Raw genomic sequence first — 26,442 nt, 5'->3', positions numbered from 1 at the left:
TCTGTGCCTCTGTGCCTTCAAACTGAGTTATCTCAGTATACTATATTTGTTCATTAACTTGTGTGCAATTATGTGTCACCTAATTTCTATTAATGAAAGGATGAGTCATAAGTTTTGCAATATTCTGGTACATAACATGCCTATATTTATTACAGTACAATGAGAGCAGGTTACCATTCAAAGTATAGCTCTTCATGTGCCCTATCTGCACCCACCTTTCTACCAGTTTCTCAATTCCACGTCAATACCACGTCTTGTCCTGAGACGCAAGGAGTCAGTCACTGCTGTTTTCACCTCCTGCTGGTTGGTGAAGCATCGTAATTTCAGGAAGTGCGTCATGGACCGAAACAGATAGTAATCCGACAGAGGAAGGCTAGGACTATATACCTGGTGTGGCGTCAGATGTCATCAAGTTCCTGGCTTTTTTTCTTTTTTGCGCTTTTCGAGCGAAGTAGAGTTTTGTTTTATCCTATTGCAGCAGGGTGATGAACCATTAGGACGAACTCAAATTCATTATTCCCTCGTAGTTCTACTACACACAAAGCACGACTTTGTGCTCGAAACGCCCATTCGACGACCGTTTGTGAAAGTTGACCTTTGCTCAGCCACTGTTTTTCTACATTCCTATTTCGGAAGAACACCCATTTCTCATCGCATGTGAAAATCCATTGTAGCAAATGCACATCACGCTAATCTTTCAGCATTTGTCGCCACTCATCCAGTCTCCTCTGGACTGTGCTGAAGTCAACTCATGGGGCACAATGCGGCAGATACTGACGGTTTTCTCAAGTTCATGGTGGTGACGCACTACAGTGGACTGAGACTGTGTGAGTTGGTTGACAGTCTTCGTGTGCAGGTGGATGAATTTTCCTCAATGGCGTGTCCTATTACCTCAGAACATGTTACATTGGCACAGCTGGACCTTGGTTGATCTTCGACACTTTTATAACCTCCACGAAATTTCTGTAAGCAACGTGTTGTTGTGCTGTGGTGCATCCATTGCACTTCCCCTTTCGCATGACAAATGCTTTTAGTGATGAATAGATCCAAGACCGGGTTTTCTTGGTCTCACACATCCAGTCTTGGTCATGTACTGGAGCCCTTGGTCTTGGTCGTGCACACCAAGTGTTGGTCTTGTTTGCAAGGGTCTTGCAAGTCTTGCTTTCTAAAAATCTTATGCTATTTATAAGTAGATTTTATACTGGATATAATGGTTGATCAAAGCTACGCGTAACATTGCCTGCCTTAATACGTCAATAGTAACGAATATATATCTAAGGTAACCAAGAAAGTTCTGTCAATTTTTGTGGAGGTCTGTGTTCCATTATCCCTCACACTGTGAGTTGAATGCGAATGGAGATAAGGCGAAGGTTAGTTGTTGGTGTGGGTATATCTAACATACCACCTGACTGTGGTAGTTCAGTTACACCGTGAACTTATGTAAGGACATACTCAACATGGAACCTCCACAGATCGTCATAAGGGCGTCTATGCTGTACGAGTCCAAACAGGGCTGCAGCTGAGCGGAAGATATGCCAGGCCACTCGTCAGAGTGTCGTGACTACGCGGACAGTGCAGCGGTAGATTAACAAGCTTAAGGGCGGTGACAAAACACTCGAAAACGCACCACGTACCGGAAGACAAATACGTGTACAAAATGAAGACCTTGAGGCAGCAGATGAGGCGAACAGTGTCCAGGCATCCTAGAAACTTGACTACAATTCAGTGTGAGTGGAGAAACCATTCGTCAGCACCTCCATCAACTTAGGAGCACTCAAGTTGGGTCGATGAATCCCACGTGATTTGACTCCGGGCCAGAAGGCAACCTAATGCCGTTAACGTCCTCAACACCTAGTAGCCCACTTGCCGGCAAATGTGGATCGTCGATGTAGCGACGTGTCCAAGAATTGCCGCTAATGTGCCACTGGCGTCAGGGTTTCGTCGAGTCGAAACAGATATCTAGAATCGAGGTATTGAAGTTACCACTGCGTAGCAGCGAGAAAGTCACTTTGGTCTGCGTTTCTTCGATTTCTCGCGAAGAATCGCGAAAAGACCAACACGAACTATCGCCAGTCATATGCATGCGGTTATTATTATATATTACTTCTTCCTGGCGAATTATTCCTCAAGAGAGCTCCCAGGGTCGATAGTAGCCTCTGCCTCTATATCATGAAGTGAAAAATCTTGAGATGAGTGCGTATAATTGTATGAATTTAGATGACAATTGTCGCCGATCATTAGAAAGTGAATATGGAGAACTATGAAATAAATAGACGCGTGTTGTTTTCTTATAAAACTATATGACGAACGCATTTTATCAGATCCGAAACGGTTATTTGTGAATATACACGGCTAAAGAGGCACTCTGCCCAAATTAAAAAAAAAAAAAAAAACTCAACGACTTACCCCTCTACATGCGAGGTTTTCTTCATCGTCTGCTTGGTGAAGTCGGAAGAACAAGCACGCACCTAGTAATCATAAGGTTGGTGGTTCGCGCCCATCCCGGGGTACTTTTTAATTTTTTCTTAGTGCTCTTTAGATTCATCTTAATTTAAACAAATCACGCATATAGGCGCTTTAACATATTTTGGAGAGTAACTTCCTGGTTCATTGGCGTTTCGTCGTGTCTCTGCCACTGTTGGGCCGCCGGAGGTATAGTTTTTAGAACGGAAGTGGGGCCACCGCAAATCATCACTGCGGGGCCGCCAATTTTTAGCGAGGTATCGCTAGTTGCCCATCGCTGGTCCAGCAGTGCTTACGGCATGGGGAACGCGAGCAAACACCTGTATTTCTTCGCTGACTCGTCTGAGGAGGGAGCCATTTCTGGACAGGGTGTTGACATGTGATGAGAAGTGGATCCTGTACTAAGCTCCACGGCGCAATCATTGTTGGTTAGCATTCCATGAACCGGTTCCAAAACAGCCGAAGCAAGTGCTGCACCAAAAGAAGGTCATCCTGTGTGTTTGGTGGACTGCTCGCGGCATCGTGTATCGGGAACTGTTACCAATTATTCAGAGCATCAATGCAACTGCGTACTGTCAGCAGTTAAGCCATGTTTAAGAAAAAGTCAAAACTCTGGAGCCAGCACTTCTGAATTGCAAGGGGACCTCATGTTACAGTACAACGCTAACCCCACATGGCTAGGATGACCCGGGACACCATTCTACGCCTTGGATGGTAAATATTATTGTATCCACTATACTCCCCGGACATTACACTGTACGGTTATCATGTGTTCCATTCCTTCAACAATCACCTTAGAAGACGCCTAGTAGAGGTGCAAAATTCACTTGATGCTTTCTTCGCTTCACGGCACAACAATTTCTACTGCGATGGAATCTATGGCCTTCCAGAACGTTGGCAGAAGGTTGTCGATGCTGATGAGGACTATTTTTTATCTTTCAAGTACGTCTTAGGTGCCATATCGGTGATACGGACAAAATCTCGCGGCCGAAATATCGCCGCTCAAAATCTCACGGGCTAAAACCTCGCGTGGCCAAAACCACGCCGCCCAAAATCTCGCGTGGCCAAAACCTCGCCGGACAAAATCTCGCCTGGCCAAAATCTCGCGGGCGAAAATCTCTCCGTGCCAAAACATCACGTGCCCAAAACCTCGCGGCCCAAAATCTCGTGGGCCAAAATCTCGCCTGGTCAAAACCTCGCGGACCAAAATCTCGCTTGGCCGAAACCTCATGGAATGAAACCTTTTCTTAAAATTTACTCAATGAGTTTCTTAATATGCAATTTCATATTACAAATAATAATAATAATAATAATAATAATAATAATAATAATAATAAGAAGAAGAAGAAGAAGAAGAAGAAGATAAAAATATCGTGTGTGTGGCTTTCTTAGTGTATTCCCGGGAGCGCGGTGGCTCAGTGGTAGAGCGTTCACCTCCGGTGCTTGGGGTTCCTGGTTCGATCCCAGCTCGCGCCGTGTGGACTTTGTGGTGGACAAACACCGCGCTCGTTGGTTTTCTCGGGGTTCTCCCGTTTCCTCCCACTTTGTTCATTCCACTATTTCATTCATTTCTCATCATCACCGTCTCTTTTAGCCTAACTGACATAAGCGTGGGACGTAAAACAAAAGATTTTATTTCATTTTTCGATGTATTCCCGTTTCCTCCCACTTTCTTCATTCCATCATTTCCTTCATCCAGACCATCTACGTCTCCTTTAACTTACAAGACATAATCGAGGGACGTAAAAACTCAGATATTATTTCATACTTTCGTAAATATTATTCGATTTTGTTTAAATTTCCTAAGGTCACCGTCAAAGTGAAATAAAAACCATCCCAGGATCAAACCCCATATATGTTGAAAATTTCATCGAGACTGGTCGGATAGTGCAAGAATTATTAAATCACAAACGCAACCACTTTCATTTTTATGTATTTCTATATGTCTTCCCCTTCCCCTTTCTCTTCCCGTCGAAGTGAAATAATAAAAATCGTCCCAGGCTCTAACCTGATCTGTGTAGCAAATTAGATCGAGATTGGTCTCCTGGTTCAAGCGTTATTAAGTTTTATTTATTTTTATATATCTCCACCTCCCCTTCGTTGTGCCATCAAAGTGAAATTATAAAATTCATTCCAGGCCTCAACCTCATCTATGCAGAAAATTTCATAGAGATTGATCGAGTAGCTCAAGGGGTATGATGTCACAAACATAGTCATTTTCATGTTTATATAGGATAGAGATTCAAAGCACGCGTTAGAATTTTTCTTCTCATTATTTTAATTCAATTATATGCTATTACAAAATATATATTTTACATATAACAATATACAGAGCATTCTACATCGAAGAAATCGTCGTGACGACGTTTCATACTCACGACATTTCTTCCCAGGTGAGATTACGTTCCGCGTAGTTTAGACCAGGCGAGTCTCTGTGTCCTAAGATTAGGACCGCGAGGTTTTGACCAGGTGAGATTTCCGGTATGACGAGATTTTGGGACGCGAGGTTTTTGCCGGGAGAGATTTTGGCCGGCGAGGTTTTCGACAGGGAGGTTTTGGCCCTCGAGGTTTTGGGCGGCGAGATTTTCGACATACGACGTTTCGGCCCGCGAGGTTTTGCTCAGCGAGGTTTTGGCCAGGCGAGATTAGGGTCCGCGAGGTTTTGTACCCAAACCGCCATATGGATGTTCGAAGATGGTGGGTGAAAAAGCGACAGATCTTTCTTGGTTAACTTTATAAACGGAAATATATTTCACACTACGTACTTCTTTGATGTCCAGATCATATAACGGACCTTAAAAATACAAATAACCTAACAAGTTTCGAAGAGAACACAAGAAGAAAATATTAGGACAATTCTCTGGATTACGTTGAGCATATTGTCGCTCCTATCTTACGTAGATACTATATTTACAGGACCTAGTAAGGAATATAAAATATCTCGCAGAACCCAATTTTGATTAGTCTTCCAATATAGGTAAAGTACATCAGAAAGTGTTCAAAGCCAAAGTTATAGAGAAAATTATAGTACAACGGTGATTTAACTCTTTAACAGCAGCGGTAAATCCCTTCAGAGCATACCACATACGGACATTCACAACCCATTGACTTCGATGCAATCAAGGCATCTATTGAGGCTCATAATGGTATCGCAAATTAGGTGTTGAAGAGGTGTCCTTCCACTTGCGTACATTCTCACTTCCGTACATGTCAAAATCTTTCCCGTACAATTGCCAGATGCAATGAAATGTCATGATTTGAAAGCGAGATAAGAATTCCCACTTCCGTACAGGTTCAATAACTGGCACTGTTTTTGTGAATTTTTGTTAGTTTTCGAGCAGAGGGGATATGGAAACTAAGGGTTTCATTTCAAGTAGCAGCCAAAATAAATTCGTGTATTTTTGGATCTCCTGTCCCGAAAAGCCCAACAGCTGGAAAGTTTGTGGAATTGTCCCCTGGACCCGGAGAGCCTAACAGAATTACCAGATTGTGGAAGGAGAGTGATTCCGTCATTATATTATTATTATTATTATTATTATTATTATTATTATTATTATTATTATTATTATTATTATTATTATAATTATTATTATTATTATTATTATTATTACAACGAATCTATGCTTGTCTTTACTTTCACCGTGTTGTGGATTCGCAGAAACGATGGACAGATGTCATTTGTTCGAGATTATAGAGACAAGTAAAAAAAAACCGTCGGCTACATATGGTGGATATCAATAGATTACAAAGGATTAATAAGGAAAATGTAAGAAGTTGGTTATATATTAACGAAATAAAGTAATTGTGTCGGAACCGAATGCAGGCACAGGGTGAAAATGTTCTTGGTGTATCTAATAATGATTGTACGGGTGCGGTGATACAGTTTTGACTGAGCGAAGATGTCACTATACACTGCCAAGGAAGGTGTTCGTGAAGATGATGTACCTGTTTCGGAAACACAGGGAAGAAACTTTTGATTTATACGGGCATGGTTTTGAATTATTGATAAAAGTGCCTCCGTTCACGTCTGTCAAAAGTTATATACGTCGAGAAAGACAAAGAATTAAGAGGATCAAAAACCAATTGGTCACTCGCGAAAGATATGGTTTTATCAGATAGTCTTCCAAAGATGGATGGTAGTTCCAATTACTTGCTATTTGACGATGGAGAAGAGGAGAGGATAATAACTTTTGCTAGCGAAAGAAGGAAGAGAAATTCCACAAACTTGTACGACCTTTTTTATTGATGACACGTTTAAGAGCTGTAGCAAACTTTTCTCCCAAATTTGTGTAATTTATGCAAATATTGGAAGTTCAGTGGAGGAAGCTAATGTGATTGCAGTGGTTTTGGCCTTCTCCCGAATAATAGAAAGCATATATATGAAAGATTTTTTTTCACTAATAAAGAAATAAGTCTCGAATTGGAATCCTGCAGCATTAATAAATTCTTTTAGAACAATTTTTCCTTTAACTTCCATAAGTGGATGCAATTTTCATTTTGACTAGTGTCTTTGGCGTAAGGTACAGAATTTGGGCTTGGTTACAGACTACAAAAATGATATAAGACTTCACATTCGAATGTGTGAGTCATTAGCTTGTCTTCCGTTAGAAATGGTCGACAGTAATTGGCTGTGTATTCAAGAGGATACCCACTCCTCCCCTATGCTTGAGCAGTCCTATGACTATTTTGTTGAGCAGTGGTAGAAACTTCTACAGTCCTAGTAAGCACGTGGAACTGCTATGAAAAACGCCATAGAACAAATAATCCCGCAAAGGGTTGGAATAATAGATTAAATACTCTGCTAAACAAGCCAGATCCTCATGTCATCTAATTAGTCCGATTTCTCAAGCTAGAAGCTAGAACAAGCGATTATGCTTACAACCAAAAGTGTCTCAGCTCGCAAGGTAAAAGAAGTAAAGAACATTTTGTGTAGTTTTAATGTTGCAAAAGAAGTTAGAAGACGTTTGCTTGCACTTTCATATAGGCTTACTCATAAACTGTAAATCGAGTATATATATTGATAAAAAAAATTACATATAGGTGATGGTAACAACGATAGGCGGATTGCTGCAGACGGACCAAGGTCATAGAAGATCCAGATACTAGTTCAAGAAAGGTTCTTTATAAGAGCCAACATCTGTATCCCTTTGATGTGATTTGTGGATTCATATCCAACATATTTCGAGGATTTTCAATTCAACGCGAGGAGTTGGCCGTTTACGTTAGTACCAGTTCTCTTGGTACTACCTTAAGAAAAACTAAATGGAAAGAATGTATGTATGTGTGTATGTTTGTATTAATAACATTATTGTTATTCTCTTTTCGTATTTCTTTGAGCATGCAATTCCATATCCTCCTTTGCCCAAACGTTATTAAAAATGCACAGAAACAGTGTCAGTTATTAAAAATGCAATTAAGTGGGAAATCTTTTATCAATGTCAAAAAATGTCATATCATCCCCATGGCACTTTTACGGATCTGGGAAGGATTTTGACAGGTACGGATCTGGGAATGTACGCATCTGGGAGGTAATCGTTGAGCAAGCATTGCATTGTAATAGGAAATATTTCATATATATATGGAATCTTTGAGTTTTACGTCCCAAAATTATGCCGGCTAGGCTACAGGGGACGGTGATGGCAAGAAATAAATAGAATGGTGGAATAAAAAGGTGGGAGGAAACAGTAGAGCCTCGAGAAAATCTCCTACACGGATTTGTCCATCACAACATTGAATTGTAGTGGAGAGACTATTCACTAACATTCCCTACAACTTGGGAAATTTTATAAAGTAGGACGATGACTCCCATATGAGTTAATTGCGGTTGTACTATCACCCAGTTTTAACGTATCGTATATGCATGATGCTGTATGCAAAGGAGTTTGATTTTGTCCAACACGGTATATTCGCGAATTGTCCCCTTGGGATTCGTGTAAAATTAATTCAAATGAAAAGTTCTCCGCAGCCCAAGTGTATTGTAATAATTTTAGCGGCCGATACCGGTAATTTGCGTATTTACGGGCTTTCATATATCAGAATTCAATTGTATACTACTATATTGCTCGGACACAAAATTGCTTTTAGTTTCTTTAGATGTAACTGGACATGAATTTGGGCATATGCAAAACAAATTGAATCAAGTACTACTTCTCTAACATATGTTACCCACCCCTGTCGTCACATTGAATCCTCCATATTGGATTCAGTTTTCGTTTTTTCAAATAGGAATAGGTGCAAGTAATACATCAAATTCATGTACAATTTTCTCGGAAATTCATTGGTGTAGTAAATGTAACCGTATCTTGTACCGTTTGGAAGGCATTGCATGTTAAATCCCTCCTGCCTAGAGGTCATAACATTGAACGCATGCACACTTTAAGTTTTTATGGAAGTCTGGAGCTTTTTAAAATTTTCTCCGTAGCTTCAGAATTAAGTGCAATTTAAACCAAGATGGAAATTTAATATATATTGCAATGCAATGAAATACAATTGCAGTGAAATGTTGGACTCAGGTTTTTAAAAATATGCTTTCTTTTTCGAAAACTGTATCCAACCTTTCACTAAGAAGGAAGATCGCTAAATGATGAACGAACAAACAAATCTTCTACTTTTAAAACACAAATGTAGGTAATTTGACGAGAGGATTGAATGATATTTTAAATTTTCAAGTTACGAAATAGTCTGCAACAATGAAGAAGCAATAATGGTCATAACAATGATAAATACTTTTTTCAACATTAAAAAAATGTACAGAAAAGTAACACGGTATGAAACATAAAATTGCAGATTCATAGTGGATTTTCTTAGTAATGGGAAATACAAATATACATTTTTCCCTATGTCTTGCAATTTGATTGCTATAGAATTAGTAATTTTGTTTCGATTCCCTCGCGGCACAGCAGCGGCCCATTCACGGCACACCAGTGTGCCGCGGCACACCGGTTAGGAAACGCTGCTATATAACATCCTTCAGCAAATGTATAACTGAAAACGTATGTTCTATATGTATTTTCCGTATAAGTGTTCTATCTATACGGACTTTCCATATGGAAGAAAGAACTGTATATAGGCGGTCAGGGTATCACATACAGATGAATGTATATAACATATCACTGATGTATATAACATAGGTATACGTATGTAATATGCGGAAGACTGTTAGATGTCAGACCTCCTGCAGTGGCATGATGTAACATCTAAGTGGGAAAATGACAGTACGTATGTAACATATGGATATCATGTTCCCAACAGATTTCCGTAGTAAACATAGGTATTCCGTACAATATACTGTTATCCGGATAGCGGATTTTTCTCAGTGCACTTCACAAAACTGTTCTTAAGACTAGGGAAAAATTGATCACAAAACTTGTTCGTAAACCAATTTGTTTGCAACTCGAGAGGTTCGCAACCTGTTTGTCCACAGTATTCAAAACAATTCAAATCGAGTTAAAGAGATGAAATACTCTAAGTTTATCTAAATTTTCAGTTGAGTAAATTATCAGCGGATAATCCGTGCAGTTCTCTGACATTTTTCTTCTTTCGTTGTGAAGAACGCTAATTTTACTGTTCGAAAACATGCTTCCAATAACAAAATAACAAAAAGAACAAAATACAGGGTGTTTGAAAATAAATATCGGGGTTTTAAGACTTTGTAGTATTTATTACTTTTAACGTACAATTATAAATAATTCATCAAATGAAAGAGCTACTCAAGGAGTTTTTGCTACAAGTGTTCAACGTGAGTACCATTCGTCACACGGCGCACATCGAGTCGATAGGCAAAAGAGGCCCACTAACTTTCCAATGGGATATGGCACAGAACACGTTCAATTTAGGGGAGTCTCGTTGCAACTGTACCATATCGTAGGGATTTGCTGACCCCCAGATGCAAGCATTATGAGTGTTCTCATCGGCACTTACGTGAAATGTCGATTCATCACTGAAGACGACACTATCCAGAAAATCTTCATCGTCATGCAGCAACATTTCATTTGTAAACTTGGCAGGTAAACTGTAGCCTGTAGGCTTGCAGCAACTGCAAACGATAAGGGCGTAGTTATAAGCATCTTCTTAAAATACTCCCACAGACGGTTATACTGTAACTACAAATTTAGTCTTTGCAAAACACAAAAAGGCTTCCTCCTCACTAGTTGCCATTTTCGCTACTAGCGCTCTCTAACAGCAGACAGAGGAAACAGTTCATGCGCCTGCGTGCGTAGAAAGCTATTTGGGTTGCACTCTCATTGGATGTATTATTTATGATTTTAAGTTTATTGTAATAAATACTACAAAGCCTTAAAACTCCAGTATTCATTTTGAAACAACCTGTATTAAATAAGTACACGGATTATCTTCTCATTATTTATTCAAGTTGTTTCTGTGAAAGTTTGAATATTTCATCTCTTGAATTTGATTGAATTATTTTGAACGTTATCAATCTTTAGAAAATGCATGGGAAATACAGGGCGTTCCAAAGGTAGGAATACAGGCCAGTATCGATCACGTATGACATTTTAATTTATTAATACGAATGAATTTATTTGCTTTGATTTGCTCCGAGCTTAAGGTATAAGTGAAAGTAAATTAATAACAGATAAGTAAGAAACTAAATCAATACATGTATGGATAACAATAAGTAAATTATATAAAATGTCATGAGCGATCAGTACAGGACTGTATACCTACTTTCGGGCCACCCTGTGTAGGAGACACATGCTGACATATATTATTTATTCCCGCTTATTGAAACTCATTTTAATAATAACGCAGGTAATAATCAAAAATTAAAGTAACATATCATTTCGAACAAATATACAGGGTTGCCACAAGGTGGGCGTAATCCCTTTTGTTTCCTATACTACAGTTCTTCATAAAAGCATGAGTTTTCCTTACTCTAAAGACCAGGTTGCGTATTGCATACTCCAATAGATAGCACATTTGTCTGAGAACAGAACGTTATCGTGGGAATGTTTGGTTCTGCATGCTGCAAGAAGCATACCATAAGCGGCTTTACGGACATACATATCTGCAACAACGAGTTCATTAATGTGACGAAAACGATACGGCTTGTACCTAAAATTAAGTTTCGTGTGTTTTATCATGGTCTATCAAGAAATACCGAGTGCTGTTGATCGTTTACGCTTTAATTTCATAGGAGAATTTAACAAATCTCTCAACAGCGTAATATGATTAGTAGAATTCCTGAGGCTTGTCCACAGGAAGTTATGTCATAACCAAATATAGACGACGTTAAACAGTACAATATAGATAAAAACATGACACTTGATAGGAGAAAGGCGGTAATAAATCAGCGATGTTCTAAGAGAATGTTCGAGAGAAAATCACACATGTAGGAAGAAGTAGGGAAGATTAAAATGAATCAGTACAGAGAGATATTACACCATGAGGATTTAGTTACACATCTGAGAGGAATTAACCTTTTACCGTGTTCGTAATACTAATTTATTCGTAATAGCGTTTCGTAATTCCTCACCGGGAATGAATTGTTTAATCCCGTAGAATAGGGGAGAGTGAATAATGTACGTATCATAGCTGGTATATACAATTTTTGATTTGTGTTTTTAGAAATGTGTAAGATCACGTGATGTAAAATTTCGTTTAAATATGGGTGGTTTCTACCCACAACGACTAAAGTACGTGGAGGTTGGACGTATAAGGAATAGTAGCCCTTTCTTTCAGGAGAATTGTTTCACTGTACGCCTAACAGTTAGACAACCAACCTGACAATAAAGACATGACCTACAAGGATAGTCTTCTATTTGGAGCAAGAAAGAATGAGTAGTTGAGCATTACTTAGAGAACCACGAGATAGATAGGCAGAAATTCCGTTCACGTTAAGTTCTATAAGGTAGAAATTAATGCAAAAAAGGGAAAATAATAATACGGACATCATGCAGAAATCGTCATTATCCAGTGCAACAAAATTTGTTTTGTTTTGTTTTGTTTTGTTTTGTTTTTTTCAAACACACAAACAGAGTAGGCAAGAAGACAGACAGTTTCGAGAATATATAATTGCGTTCATCAGACCCAAAATTCTTGAATACTGAACTGATGCGTCATAATGAAAGAGATTAACAATAACACCCACTGTATGTTGCCGCTTCATTTTGCTGGCAGAAAATCTCTTTTAAAAATACATTCTACAAAAAATGCATTCTATACTGTATCTTGCTGTTCATTGACCTGCGTCAGTCTATACTATGTGCATTTGTCAATATGCTCCACAACGATCGGATATATGTGTAATTCTGCAGATCTTGTTGCGATATTGGAGGATTTGCCACCAATATATGTTGCGTTGATTCACTTGAAACTGTCCGAAAATACAAAGTTAAAAGTAAAAAGTAAAAAGTATTGTTTAGTTATACATTATTCACTATATAAATTAACTACATTTTAAAAACATGCAAGATTTGCACTTGAGTTGCATAGCTCAATTGTTGACAAGTACGTACATTAGAGACAAGTTTCTACGATTAAAATATAGTATGGAATCTTTCATAATGTTTGTTGATGTTATACTTTTAAAAGCATGTTTTAAGTATATGTATTACTTGTTTGTAATTCCTTTTCTTCTTCAATTTTCAGGCCACTTACAATGGGAGAAATTGGGTGTTTCCTTAGTCATTATTTTGTATGGAAAGAGGTAAGTCTTTACGTAAGTGCCTAACCCTTAATATTTATTTTTATCACATATACTGTGATTTCTATGAACTACGTCATTACATAAAACCGACAACTGATTAATATAGTTGAAGTGCATTTCATATCAGAAATCTACTGGAACGCTCGTGAGTAAATCGAAACTCAACATTCAGGTAATTTAAGTTTCATTGACACACTTCATTTCTTTAAATAAGAAACACATTTACCTTGTTTTCCATAAATTCAACCACTCACTACATGCACCAACATTGACCTTCATGATATTTTGGCAAGAGTTTTTTTGTTTACTAATAAGAAAGGTTCACAGAATTTTATTTCTTTTGATTGAAGATTTTTGAAGATGCAGCCCGTTAAAATGACTGCTGTGGGCTGGAATCCTCCACAACCGAGATCGTCAGTGACATACCCACAGCTATCCTTGAACCGCTTATGCTTTTCTCTTACTACGTCTGAATGTCTCGTCATTGTGTTATGGTTGAAATTTTCTGTAAATTTAAGCCAATTTTATATCCTTCTTCACCATGCTGTATTCCCTGTACGCGTTCGCACTGTTATCCGCAATCTTGAATAATAGGCTGGTGCGCGAAATGATTCGTCTACTAGAAAGATGACACAGTTGCCCGTTCCTACTGCTTACATTACCCTCACCATGGGATTCGATTTTAAACCTGTAAAAAAAAGTCCCGTATTAACTTGAAAGCTCGTCGTACTATTTAAGCTTTTGTACATTTTTTCTTATTGAACTAACATTACTATAGTTTTTGCCGAATGTTGATCAAATTGGTTGTGTGCTACCTAAATTCGTTGGCAACACTATCGAAGGTCATGAGTACTAATTCATCATAAGTATTGTTACGTTGCTGCATACTACAGTAAATTGGAAAGATTTGAACTATGCATATAACGAAGTCAGATACAATTTTAAATATTTTACACAATCTATTTTGCCCATATTATTTAAGAATCTCTACTATCAACATTTTGGATCAACACGTTTTAATTAATGACTCTGTGAATATTCAAATACTGTTTTAATATTTCATCTTCAAAGTTTGGCTTTCCACAAAAAAAAAAAAAAAAAAAAATCTACAGGAAGAGGAAAGGTCTACAGAATTAATTATTTCCCGCTTTGTGTTGAAATGTTTAATATTTGATCTTTTAATCCATGTATCCCAAACTAAACATATCATACTGCACAAAATTAAACCCCCTCCCCCACACACAGAGCTCTAATGATATGCAGTTTCATGGCTATCAATTGCTGTCGTGTTACATCTGTATTTAAGCACACACATTCAATTCTTGCCTGACAGATCATTAATATTCATGTTAAACATTTTAATAACACGGGAATATCGCTAGGTATATCGTCATGTTTCCTTTTTCGTATTTAAAACATGCACCAGTTATCGCCTTTTTTTTCCTTTTTGGCTAGATATTAATTTTATATATAACACCAATAGAAATCGTAACATATAAATTAATCGCTTACAAGATTTTATTTGTTTTACACGTGAAGCAAAAGCCTTGTAAGTAATTAATGTATACCTTACAATTTCAATTGATATTGTAACCGAAATTAATATTTACCTTATATACGTCAGGACTGTTGAAGTGGAAGTTGTCTCGGAGTGAAGCCCTGAAAGCTGTGGGTAACCTTATTTACCTTCTTGCTTTACGTTACATAGGGTTGCTTGGTTGAAAGTAAACTATAATTATATAAACATGCCATAATTTTGTTTCATCCTCAGTTTAAGAATATGTTTTCTCAGTTTTAAAAGGTATAACAATCGGACACATTCCATAACGGTTTGCGTCAACGCAACACTTTTTTTTTTTGCGATTTAGTTTGCAATAATCTCCATACTGGTTATATAATTATTATTTTTTTAAATTTTGCGTTGCTTTACTGCACGCAGAATTTTGCAAATAATGATACAAAACGCAGAGAAAATTAAATACATGGAAGTTCTTGAGGATTGTAGTACTGGAAATAATAGATGCGTTACAATATCAAATAATACTTTTGATAGAATGGATGCTTTCAATTATCTAGGATCAATATTAACAGACGTAAACCATATTCGCGAAGAAATTAAATATCGACCAAAAGCAGGGAATTCGTGTTGTTATTCAGTTCAAAATCTTTTGTTGTCACGAATGCTGTCGAGGAATATGAAGTTTAAAACAGTGTATGAAGTGGGAAAAAAAGCAGACGTGGTATGTTTTATTTTGATTTAGACTCGACATACCGTTTATCTAAATGTTGAAATACAGTGAGGGCATGTTGCCTAAAAGATTACATTTCTGTTTGCATAATGACTAAAAACCATTGGAGAGTTCCTCTGTAGTTACGGGGAGAAGGGACATCGAGATACTTTGATTCCCCGCCAACAATTCTGTCCAAAAGTAAAATAAAATAAAATATCCCCTTATGTTGTATTATAGAGAATTATAGAAGAAAATGCTCAAAAACCGAGTTTTTATGGTAAGAATTTCATGCGAGAAAACTGACGGACTGAGAGGTATTCCAAACACCCGGAAGATCCATTCCCCACAACAGAAAACTCCTAACTCCGCCCATGCTCAAATCACGACATTTACATGCAATAAGGCAAGAAGACACATACATATATAATAAAGAAATAATTCAATATGGCATATCAAAATATAAACTATAGTGTTTTCAAAATAGAAACAAATTGACATTTGGAGAAGCACGTGGTACGCTGTTGCCACGTCTTGCACACCCCGGTGAGTCCTCAGCTGGAACTGTCTTCTAAGTCTTAACGAAAATCTCTAAATATTGGTTTGTTTGGATGGATGAAAGGATATGTTTATCGTCCCAGTTTGGCATGGTGGGAAGATTCTGTGTGTGTTCTTTAAATCACTTCCACTCACAAATGAACGAAGCTTCTTTCCTTCTGAAAACACGTGTTTACCAGCGGCAACATTGGAATGTTAAAGTCTGTTGCCAAGGAAACCCTCCATCCACTGTTGCTAAAATGACGTTTATGATTTGACCCTCGCTGAGTGACCGCAATAACTATGTGACGTAGATTCCCTTCTTGAAAACAAATTTGCATGTGTTTTTGAGCTGTCAGTTTGTTTCTAGTTTTGAAAGCACTTTAGATGAACTACTTTGAAGAGACCTATAAAAAGTAGGAAAAATATAATAAAAAATGTCAGTGTTGTCAACTTAGAAATTATTTATACATAAGAAATAATATCTTTCTGCGTGCAAAGCTATCCGTCAATTACTGCGTATAAAAATGGAGATGGTAAAGATATTTAGCATCTACTCTCCATTGACGGTATATCTCACTGAAAAACCAGAGGCTGTATGGCATACCACCGCATACCGTCTCACTTCGGCCACTGGTTTAAAATATATAAAATGATAATCGTGACTGTTGTTCTGCATGGTTGCGAAACATGGTTGTTTACTTTGAGGGGAAAATGTAGGCTGAAAATATTCGAGAACAAGATCCTAAGATGAATATTCGGACCCAAGAAAAACGGAAGTGGGGAATGGCGGAAACTCCATAACGAGGAACTTCATAATTTATACCGTTTACCAAATATTGTTAATGTCATCAAATCTATGAGGCTCAGGTAGGCTGGTCATGTAACCAGAATGGAAGAAAGTAGGAACGCTTTTAAATTTTTAACTGGAAGTCCAATCGTAAAACGACCATTAGGACCACCTAGGCGCAGGTGGAGGACAATATTGAGATGGATCTCACAGAAATAGGAATATAAAATAGAAACTGGATGCAGTTGGCTGAGAAAAGAAGTCAATGGTGAGCGTTTGTAAAAGCGGCATTGAACCTCTGGGTTCCGTAGGTCATAGAGTTAGTTTGTTAGTTTTCAGTGGTACAAAATGACACCCAATATAATACAAAAGCATTACTCATTACCTGCTTTTATTTCTCCTCGATGGACATTTCAACACGAAAACTAGAAATGATTTAATCTATCTCTTTCAGTTTCATAGGAGGATTAACCCTTTGGGGATCCTATGGTACAATTTTGTACCATACGCGTTTTTCATGGTACATTGCGTTATTTCTCTTCTATTTGAGCTTTTTCGTCCGGTTTTTTTTTCCAAGTCCAGAGGCTTTGTAGAAAACATTACGTATGGTTTCAGACCTTCCTGCGTCCAGACATAGGAGGTGATGACGTCATAAGTCAAAAATTTATTTTCTCATTTTCTAAGCCTATGTTCAATATTTTTTACCGGGCTTATTTTTCCACGTAGAAGATTGAAATTTTGCACAAACATTCAGTCCACCGAGTAGTATTTACCAGATTTTTTGTTTCAATGTCAGTGCTAAAACAGGGGGGAACCAGAGGGGCAAAGGGGTGAAAAAAGGGATATTTTTACCCCCAAAATCCCGTTTCTCGTCATTTTCCCGCCTCACATACATGATGGAGACACGTGAGTCATACCGTCTGAAAGGCAGTTCCATTCTGAAGAGAATGATGGTCGATTTATTATTCTAGGGTAATTAGGGACGTCTCAGTGATTTTTTTCAAAATATACTTCTGTATAGGGTAACATGGGGAAATTTTTGAATTTTTTTCTGGCGGGCTCATTTTTGCACCTAGAAGATTGAAATTGTGCACAAACATTCAGTCCACCGAGTAGTATTTATCGGATTTTCTTTCAGATTTCTGCGTTAAAACAGGCGGGGTCCAGAGGGGCTAAAAGTTGAAAAAGGGGAAATTTAGACCAAAAAATCCATTTTTTCAGCAATTTCCCGCCTTAGATACATGATGGAGACATGTGAATGGTACCGCCTGAAAGGCAGTTCTATTCAGAAGATAATATGGGCGACACATGACCCTAGGGTAATTAGGGATGTCTCAGGAATTTTTTTCCCTGAGATCATAGTGTTTTGTGGTAATTTGGGGCATGGTGGGAAATTTTGATAAAATTTCTCCCTCCCTTACTATTCAAGATAAACTTGAAATTTGGCACACACATTCAGTATACCAAGTACTATTTCTCAGATTTTTTTAGATGGCTACGTTGGCACAGGGGGGTCCGGGGGGCCAAATTTCCAGGAAAAAATTTCCCTCAGAAACTATCACTTTGACATTTTTTCCCGCTTCTGGTATATGGTATGAGCATGTAAGTGGTACCATTTGAAAGCCAGTTTTATTCTGAAGAGAATGAGGTATGAACCATGATCCTAGGATAAATAGTGTCGATACAGTAGCTGCTTGACTGAAAGTCTAAAAAATAGCCCAAGAAGCCAGGATCCGGAAAGGGTTAAGGTGCACTCTCCTCTTGGGATTTTATAGACGTCATTGATATCGATAGCTTTCTAAACCTCAATGAAAGAATAATGTTCTCAGATATCCTTTGAAACATGTCAGAAAAACTGGCGATGAGTGGAATAAGTATAGGTATGTAGTAATAAAGCTATTGTTTTTATATCTATGAACAAAGGTTCGTCCCGTTTGTGAAACTAGCTATAGGAAAACGCTATCAATGTTTCGTGGGGATAAAATAAGTATCTACGAGCTCATATAAATAAGTTTTAAGTGAGACATTATTTCTCTCTTTTTAAAGATTTTGCTTTTTAAATATCCATTTCACTTTTGCATAGTTAACAAGACGCTCGCACCTTTTAAATATGACTTATTATTTTAAAAAAATAGCGGTACGCCCTCAAATTATAGATATATAATCACCAGCTTGACAGTGTTATCAGAAATGTGCAATGAGGCTTTGACACAAGTACTATAGCTTTCAGTAATTTCGTAATTTGCATCTGCGCAAATATTATTTTGTTTAGCTAATTGGACTTGCATCCACAAGAATTCGAATTAATGTTGCTTGCGATAGAGAATTTCCCCGGTTACCTAATTGATATGTCAAAAGGAGTCGACTGAGAATAGTATCCATATAAAGTTAGAGTAAAACCCCGCAACCTTCCCTTGTGAGTGTGAAATTTCCGGTTTCCAGATCGTCATTGGTGACCAAATCTTTTAGTTTGGCGAAATTCGTTTGACCTTTAGGATTTCGGAAGAAATGCGGAATGTAACGCAACGCAAAACGTGCAAAAATCAATTATAACTGCTATGCATATTATATCAAACTGAAACGCATTTTTGTGTTTCGTTGACACAAACCGTTACGGAATGAGTCTCTTAGTTTGTTTACCTTCGATAATAATAACTAAAGTCTCTTATCTGATGGATTCAGAACTGAAGTTACTTTACCAGATGTCCAAATGTTTTCTATCTGACTCAACCAAATTTTCTCTGTGTATAATTGTCTTATGTACAAAGAAAAAAATCAATTATGCGTCTTTTGTCAGTGTTAGTGATTACCTGGAATCGCATAACAATAATTGACTTTAACCTTATATTTTATTGATATCCTGCATAAAATATGTTTTCTTGCAACTTCTGTTATCATTATCGTAAAAGAAATAGACAAAGGATTTACTTTTAACTCATTGGCAGGTGAAACCGCGTTCCGTGTAGCATATTTTACCGTTAAAGCTTCTTCCGATGTTTGACTTAGCATTTCTTTTGAACTTGGACTACAAAAAGTATATGCATGATCGAATAATAATAATTATGCGTATATATGAGCTGCCTATGCTTTGTGTTCATCTCTAACATGGCAAATAAATGCTGCTCCATGCTAATATGAGAATGCTGCTCCAATAACGGCAAACATGGAGGTGTCTTTAGTGTTGTGTGAGCGACCAATCAGGTTGGCCTTGCATCCTGCACTATTGGACTGTTTCCGCCTTATGCAGAGTCGTTTTGACATATGATTAGCGTCATACTAAAGGTCTGACTACTGCAGGAGAGTTATGTTAGTCGAATTCTATAGTATGACACTAATTATGCTTCAAAACGACTCTGCATAAGGCCTATTATCTCTGACTGAGTGCTTTATAGTCTGTTATCAACGTTTCGTGAGCCAAGAACGGTTTGTTTACGCGACAAGGTGAAGTGATATGATTATTGTTGTTTCCTTTACGTAGCAAATCGACGAATATTGAAAGTGAAAATGTACTAAAATGCACCTCCTTTATATGTTTTGTGTGAAATGGCGATTATCTCTATTTGTATGCTTCTGTGACTGTATTTAACTTGCCTTTTGTGTATATAGTATTATGTGTATGTATATATTTACATGGTGCAAGACATATTATTTCCTTGTATTATCTGTATTCTATCAGTGTTGACAACATTAGTTTCATATAATGTTAGTTTTTACCTAGAACTTATTAGACGAACAAATGTTAGAACAAATATCAGTCTGTAATGACATATTTAGAAAATACTTCCTATACGTTATTAGAATTTTTGATTCTTACACAAAGTTATTCAAAAAGAATTGTGCAAAACTAGAGCAGATATATTTTGTACTGAAACGACACAAAAGAGAAAAATTGATCGGAAAGGAGAAATGAAAGTAAGTTTTCCTCGACGTTATAAATGTTGTGATATGAGCACGCTGGATAACACAACATGGTAATTTAATTCTTCCCAGACGCATCCCAACGTATTCTCGGTTATCTATCTACTCCTTGTACTAATCTGATTTTCACGAAGCTTTGCACCCCTTGTAAACAATGCAGCCTGCAATGCAGAAATGTTGCCAACTAATTAAACAAAAAATGTTATATGGAAATTTGTGCTAAGAAATGAATAAACAAACTGAAGGGGGTAAAACAATGAGATTAAAAATAAAATGGGATGGGCTTGTAACAGGAGAATCAGGAACCATTTTCTCTCGTTTGCAGTGGCGTATGCACTGCTCTCCTGAATCTTTGAACTACTATGTAAACGCAGACACGCACCAGGAGGAAGAAGGGCAGAACGTTGAATTTCTTCTACCAGTGTAAATTACAACTAAAACTTACTATCCCCACTCCTAACATTTCCTCTAGCTGAGAATCTACCTAAAATGTTAGGATTCAGAACCATTATTACATGATGACTTAGTGTTCCTACTAGTAGATCTATGGTTGGATGGAAGGATTAAAGTTTATCGTCCCCTTCGACAACAAGGTTCTATGAGATTTGGACCTACAGCCGAACGAGTGATCCGAACTACATGAATTTCCTCCGGAAATTGAACGTGGGTCTCCCTCCCGACGACGAGTACGGGGATCATATAGACACAAAGGAGTTATTATCAGATCTAGAAACATGTGCAGTTGTACTCACGACTTCTATTCAAAATTGAGCTCTTGGGGGGTCGCAGTAGCTCAGTGGTAGACCGTTCACCTCTGGTACATGGGGTTCCTGGTTTGATCCCAGTTCGCGCCAAGTGAACCTTGTGGTAGACAAACACCGTGTGCGTGGGTTTCCTCTGGGTCCTTCAGTTTCCTCCCACTTTCTTCATTCCAACATTTCATTCATGTTTTCATCATCGCCGCCTCCTTTAGCCTAACTTACATAATCATGGGACGTAAAACTCGAAAAATTTCATTTCATTTCATTTCAAAATTGAGCTCCTTGTACGTTTCCATTATAGGCGAGCGAGTGTTTGGAACAAGCAATTGTTCATTCTGCAAGAACTTGAAAACTACTGAGTTTACTTATTTATTGAATAGAGAATTTATTATTTTATTTCCTTTGTTATATGTAATAAAATACTTATAAAATATATTTTGAATCCTCGTGACTTATCCTTTCATTTAATATCTAACAGAAAAGTTATGCCACAAACTAATATCAGTCATGAGAGTGTGAAGACTCTATCGACATCTTATTCAACAAATTCCAAGAAACTATTTAGATTCTACATAGGAATAAAGACACATTATTTAACATGCACATAGTACCTCCTCTTAATTTCACTGCAGCCAGAAAAGATAAGACTCAAAAGTTATGAACATTCCTATCCAATATTATGAAAATTCTTAAATGTTGAAGATTCCTGTGTACGTTATTTCATTTCTGGCACCGAATATTCGGTTTATGCATCTTTTAAATAAAATTTATTCTGATCGCATTTTAAAAAGGTGATATACAAATTATAACTGAAAAAATTAGCCTCATATTACTTCGTAATGAATCACTAAAGCAGGTTTTATCCTCTTTAACTTCTGTCTATCCCCCCTCTCTCTCTTTCTCTTTTTTTAATGACTATTTCCTCATCTCTAATGAAAGGTCAAACGAAGATCTGAAATACTATAAGGAACTAATTATCTTCAATAAGAACAGCGAGCTCACTTGATTTCTCTTTTTCATTTTCTTAGCCCATTTTCATGAAATGACACAACTGTTTGACAACCATTCTTTGTGAAAAACTGAAAAATAACTATTAGGTAGCAACATTGAAAATGAGACTAATAACAGCTTATTCTTCCATGAGCAAATAGTACACAACAAATGCAATGTATTATGGTAATTAATGTATTGTTAAGGCACAGTAAGAACATTTAGGATTCGACTCAAAGTATGTATCTATATGGGATCGAAATCTTGAACCAAAATCGAATTTGTAAGAGAAAACTGTTACAACAAATGACAAAACACACGAAGTGCGCGCCACAATTTAAAGATGTCGCCCAAGGAAGCCAGCAGGTTACCTGCTGCTCCGAGTTATTCTGTTAAACATAAACAAGGCAAACCCGTAAGTGCAGAAGAAAAGCAAATACTTTATCAAACGATATCAACGTTGTTCAATTCACTTGAAGAAAATTAAGACCTATAATAGCTAATTTTCGTGTTCTCATAGAATATTTATTTACTTACTTTGTAGTACTGAAGTTAGTATTTGTACATACATTCGCATGCTATACAATGTAAGAAAGCACATCAATAAATTGAACTTAAGGGGGAAAAGTACCATCTGTTTTTCATGGATATACATAATGATTTAGGTAATTGATGAAAAAGAAATAATCTCCCATAATGATAAATATGCTTGCTGTTACATACCAGCACCATCTCTTTATCGTTCAGTTGATAATTTGACATAACTCACTGTAATTTCATCTATAATTACAGTTTGGAGAAAAATAACAATGTTCAGTTGCTCTTAAAGGAGGGGGGCGGGGTTATATAGTATTGGGTATTTTGCCTTATATAACCCTTTGCGTGTAGTTCCTGCTTCGATTCCAGCTCGCATCAAGTAAGCTTTGTGTAGGACAAATACATGGGCGTGCATTTTCTTGCGCTTCTTCTGTGTTCTCCAACTTCCTTCATTCCACCATTTCATCCATTCTCATCATCACCAACTCCTTTAGCTTACATGGTATAATCATGGGACATAAACTTCAAATATTTCATTTTCTTCCGAAAGCACAGCATCTGTACTATTAACGGGAATATCCTCGAAGGGAATGCGTGGATACCAGTTGCAGCTGCGATGCATCGATAGAAAGACAATTATGTTTAGGCCATGTGACTTGAAGTTTGTCCTGATGAAGTTCCACACGGTGTGTGTAATCGCCATACAATGCTGATATTTGCTCTATGTAAACAGGGATAAGACAATAAGAATAGCGTATTCTGTTGGTAATAAGATTAAGCAGCATTCATTTTGGCAATTCTTTCAACCTTACGAATCTTGACCTTCCGTCTGTAGCAAAACCCAGTAACAACAAGAAGCTTTTCGAGAAACTTTCTTTGCATTGATAGGTTGATTGATTTGGAGTTCAGTATCCTTTTCAGCACCGAGGTTGTATGAAACATGGACCTACAGGATGAGGATTAGGAATGAGATTTCTGGGTTTTTGGCATCTAGGACCATGTTAGCCCCTCATGTATGATGAACGACGTCCCTCGGAGATCACACTGCCCGAAGATATGAGGAGGAAGAAAGGAACGGGGAAGAAAGGAAGCAACCTTGAACCATTGTGTTATATATCGTCCCCGACATTTTCCTGCCCTAAATGACGAAAACCCACAACCTTACTGTCCAGAATAATCTCAATCAGGAAGGCTGGCTTCAAAAGCCTGTACGTCTTTCCGAACGAATATACATATCGGAAATCGAATCCGGGACCGCTTTCACTAAAGACGAGATCCTTTTCGACTGCGCTACGCTGGGCCAGGCGTAGACATGCAGATTAACTTGGGATATTAATCATATCAGTTCCTCCCAGGAATCAGACTTGTTCTTCCGCACCAAAGACACGTACGCTAACTATATAATGAGGATAGAGTTCGAAAATTCCTTTGTATTAATGCACAAAGTTACATCGGTCGTTTTCATCAACACCTCTATAGCTGACGACCCAAATTTTCCCACAGCCACTTAGGTAGATCCATGCTTAGTCCATTGTCACAACAAATTCGAGCGATCACCAGCCAGGTGATGTTCATACAGACTTCTGTATTCAATCTTTCGCTTCACAGTGTGACGTGGTGCTAACTCTTGCACGTTGTGTTTGGAGAGATTTTGCAGCTATATTTGTAATGGATTGGACAATTAACTGTTGATTAGGACACATATGATTGCTTGGCCATAATACTTAGTGTTAATGAATTCTCACAGGCCGACATATCCCGAACCTTTCAGCGCAAGTCTTGTGAGTTACATCTACGCCTTCTTTGAGTATGATTTAGTGGCGTTTGTGTTGTGGAAGAGGTTTCTGTGCATAACGTTTTATTATAACATGAACAATGGCTTGTCCTAGCATAAAATAATTGAATCAGTGAGTAGAAAAAGGAGAACATTCCAAAAATAAAGGATAACATTCCACGATAGCAATTTCTCTATAACTAAATATCCAATCCCATGACGTTTGGGAAATGAAAGGTCTTAACATACGCTGCAAATGTCCCATACATATATTTTTACGTAAGCAACGGTATTTCCGGTTAGCAGTTTTACTTTTCGTTTTTCAAAAGTAACGTGTTGGGGAATATTCTCCTTTTTCTACTCACTGATTCAATTGTTCCGATAGTAGTCTACCATGCTGGAAATGCTAATGTTCGCATGTGAAAAACCACGTCGTATCCTTCCTAAAAGTTTTTTTTTTTTCGGGATTATGCCCACTGCAACATTTTTGCTCTGTTACACATCAGCTAGAGATACTGATGCATATATGCGTACAATTTTATTTCCTTGTGAAACCCAGTTTACAATTTCGTTGTCTGCAAGTTGTTCGGATAGGAACGGACCAGAATCTATAAAAATAACCATATGAATAAAGATCTAAAACAGTATGGTAAATTTCTGTAAGTTCCAGTGCCTCGTGTGTTGAAGTTCATTCTATCTGTATCCTTCTGTCATTAGAGGTTAGTTCAATAGAATACTTGTTGGAACTTACAGCGAAGTTTTAGTAATTGATAATAATATTATATGAGCCGGTACTTATTATTGAGCCGAATTTCATTAAGAATGTCTTTCACTGATCTAAAGAAATATTATTTTCGAACTTCTCAGTGCAGTCTGATTATGTTTTTTCTACACTGGTCTTTCTCTTCTCTAGAGTCCAAGGTCCTGACAATCTGATGTAATTAAATGTGTGGTTCGTGGCACTATACTTTACTAAACCCTTGCACTTTTCTGGTAGCTAGTATATATTTGCACAGTAAGTTCATCTTGTGGGTGTTCTAGTAGTATTTGTTCCTTTTTTGAGGTGGTGGAGAAAGGTTTCCAGTCTGTGATGGTCTTGGAAGATGATGTAAGGTTTGAACCTTTCTTCAGACAGAAGGTGCTTAGCATCATGGATGAAGTTCAACGTGCAAATTTGAACTGGGATCTCATGTATGTATAATTATTATTTCTAAATATCGCGAAGATGTTTCCAAAAGTAAGGTAACAGGACCTCTTACAAGTGTTATATTCCCCATTTGTTCAAATTTGTCACAAGAACGCAGCAGGTGAAAAAGATTCCTCATACAGCCGTTAGATGGCACATATGTTACATCAGACTCATGCAATATTGGTTTGGAAAATGACCGCGCGAACAGAAACATGGAAGTGTGTAATTAGATAAGATTTTTGCGTTTACACCAGCAGAAATTCATTGCCAGTGTACACCGCTAATGTTATGTTACGTTACGCTACCATGTCTAAATATGATGCATTGAGTCTGATAACGGCATTGCAGATGTTCAAAGTCAGCAAGCGGATCGGCCAAACATGGAAACACATCATTTCCACCTGGAATGGTCTTCGTACCATTAGAAAAGGACACGGGTGATAGGTGATTCACATTCGATGCAGAAGTTCCGAAAACCATCATGACGTAGCTTCAGGAAGTTGACGGAGATTTCGCCTATGCTCGAATTAATGTTTCTATATACTGTTAGAACAAATGGTTGAACAAGCATGGTAACTGTATTTAAAAT

At 37.6% G+C, this 26,442-nt stretch overlaps 1 protein-coding gene across 1 annotated transcript in view; it reads left to right on the top strand.

Moving 5' to 3' along the window:
• LOC145674290 (glycosyltransferase 25 family member-like) overlaps positions 1–26,442 on the top strand; it is a 248,779-nt gene that overhangs the window by 63,793 nt on the left and 158,544 nt on the right. The window contains exons 2-3 of the mRNA XM_081744144.1: positions 13,072–13,129; positions 25,728–25,855. Of these exons, the coding sequence (XP_081600270.1) occupies positions 13,072–13,129; positions 25,728–25,855 (186 nt within the window). The remainder of the gene's footprint in view (positions 1–13,071; positions 13,130–25,727; positions 25,856–26,442) is intronic.

This window comes from Thermobia domestica, chromosome 17, assembly GCF_964235325.1.
Source record: "Thermobia domestica chromosome 17, izTheDome1.hap1.1, whole genome shotgun sequence".
Classification (NCBI taxonomy): Eukaryota; Metazoa; Arthropoda; class Insecta; order Zygentoma; family Lepismatidae; genus Thermobia; species Thermobia domestica.
This window is presented reverse-complemented; position numbering and strand designations above follow the sequence as displayed.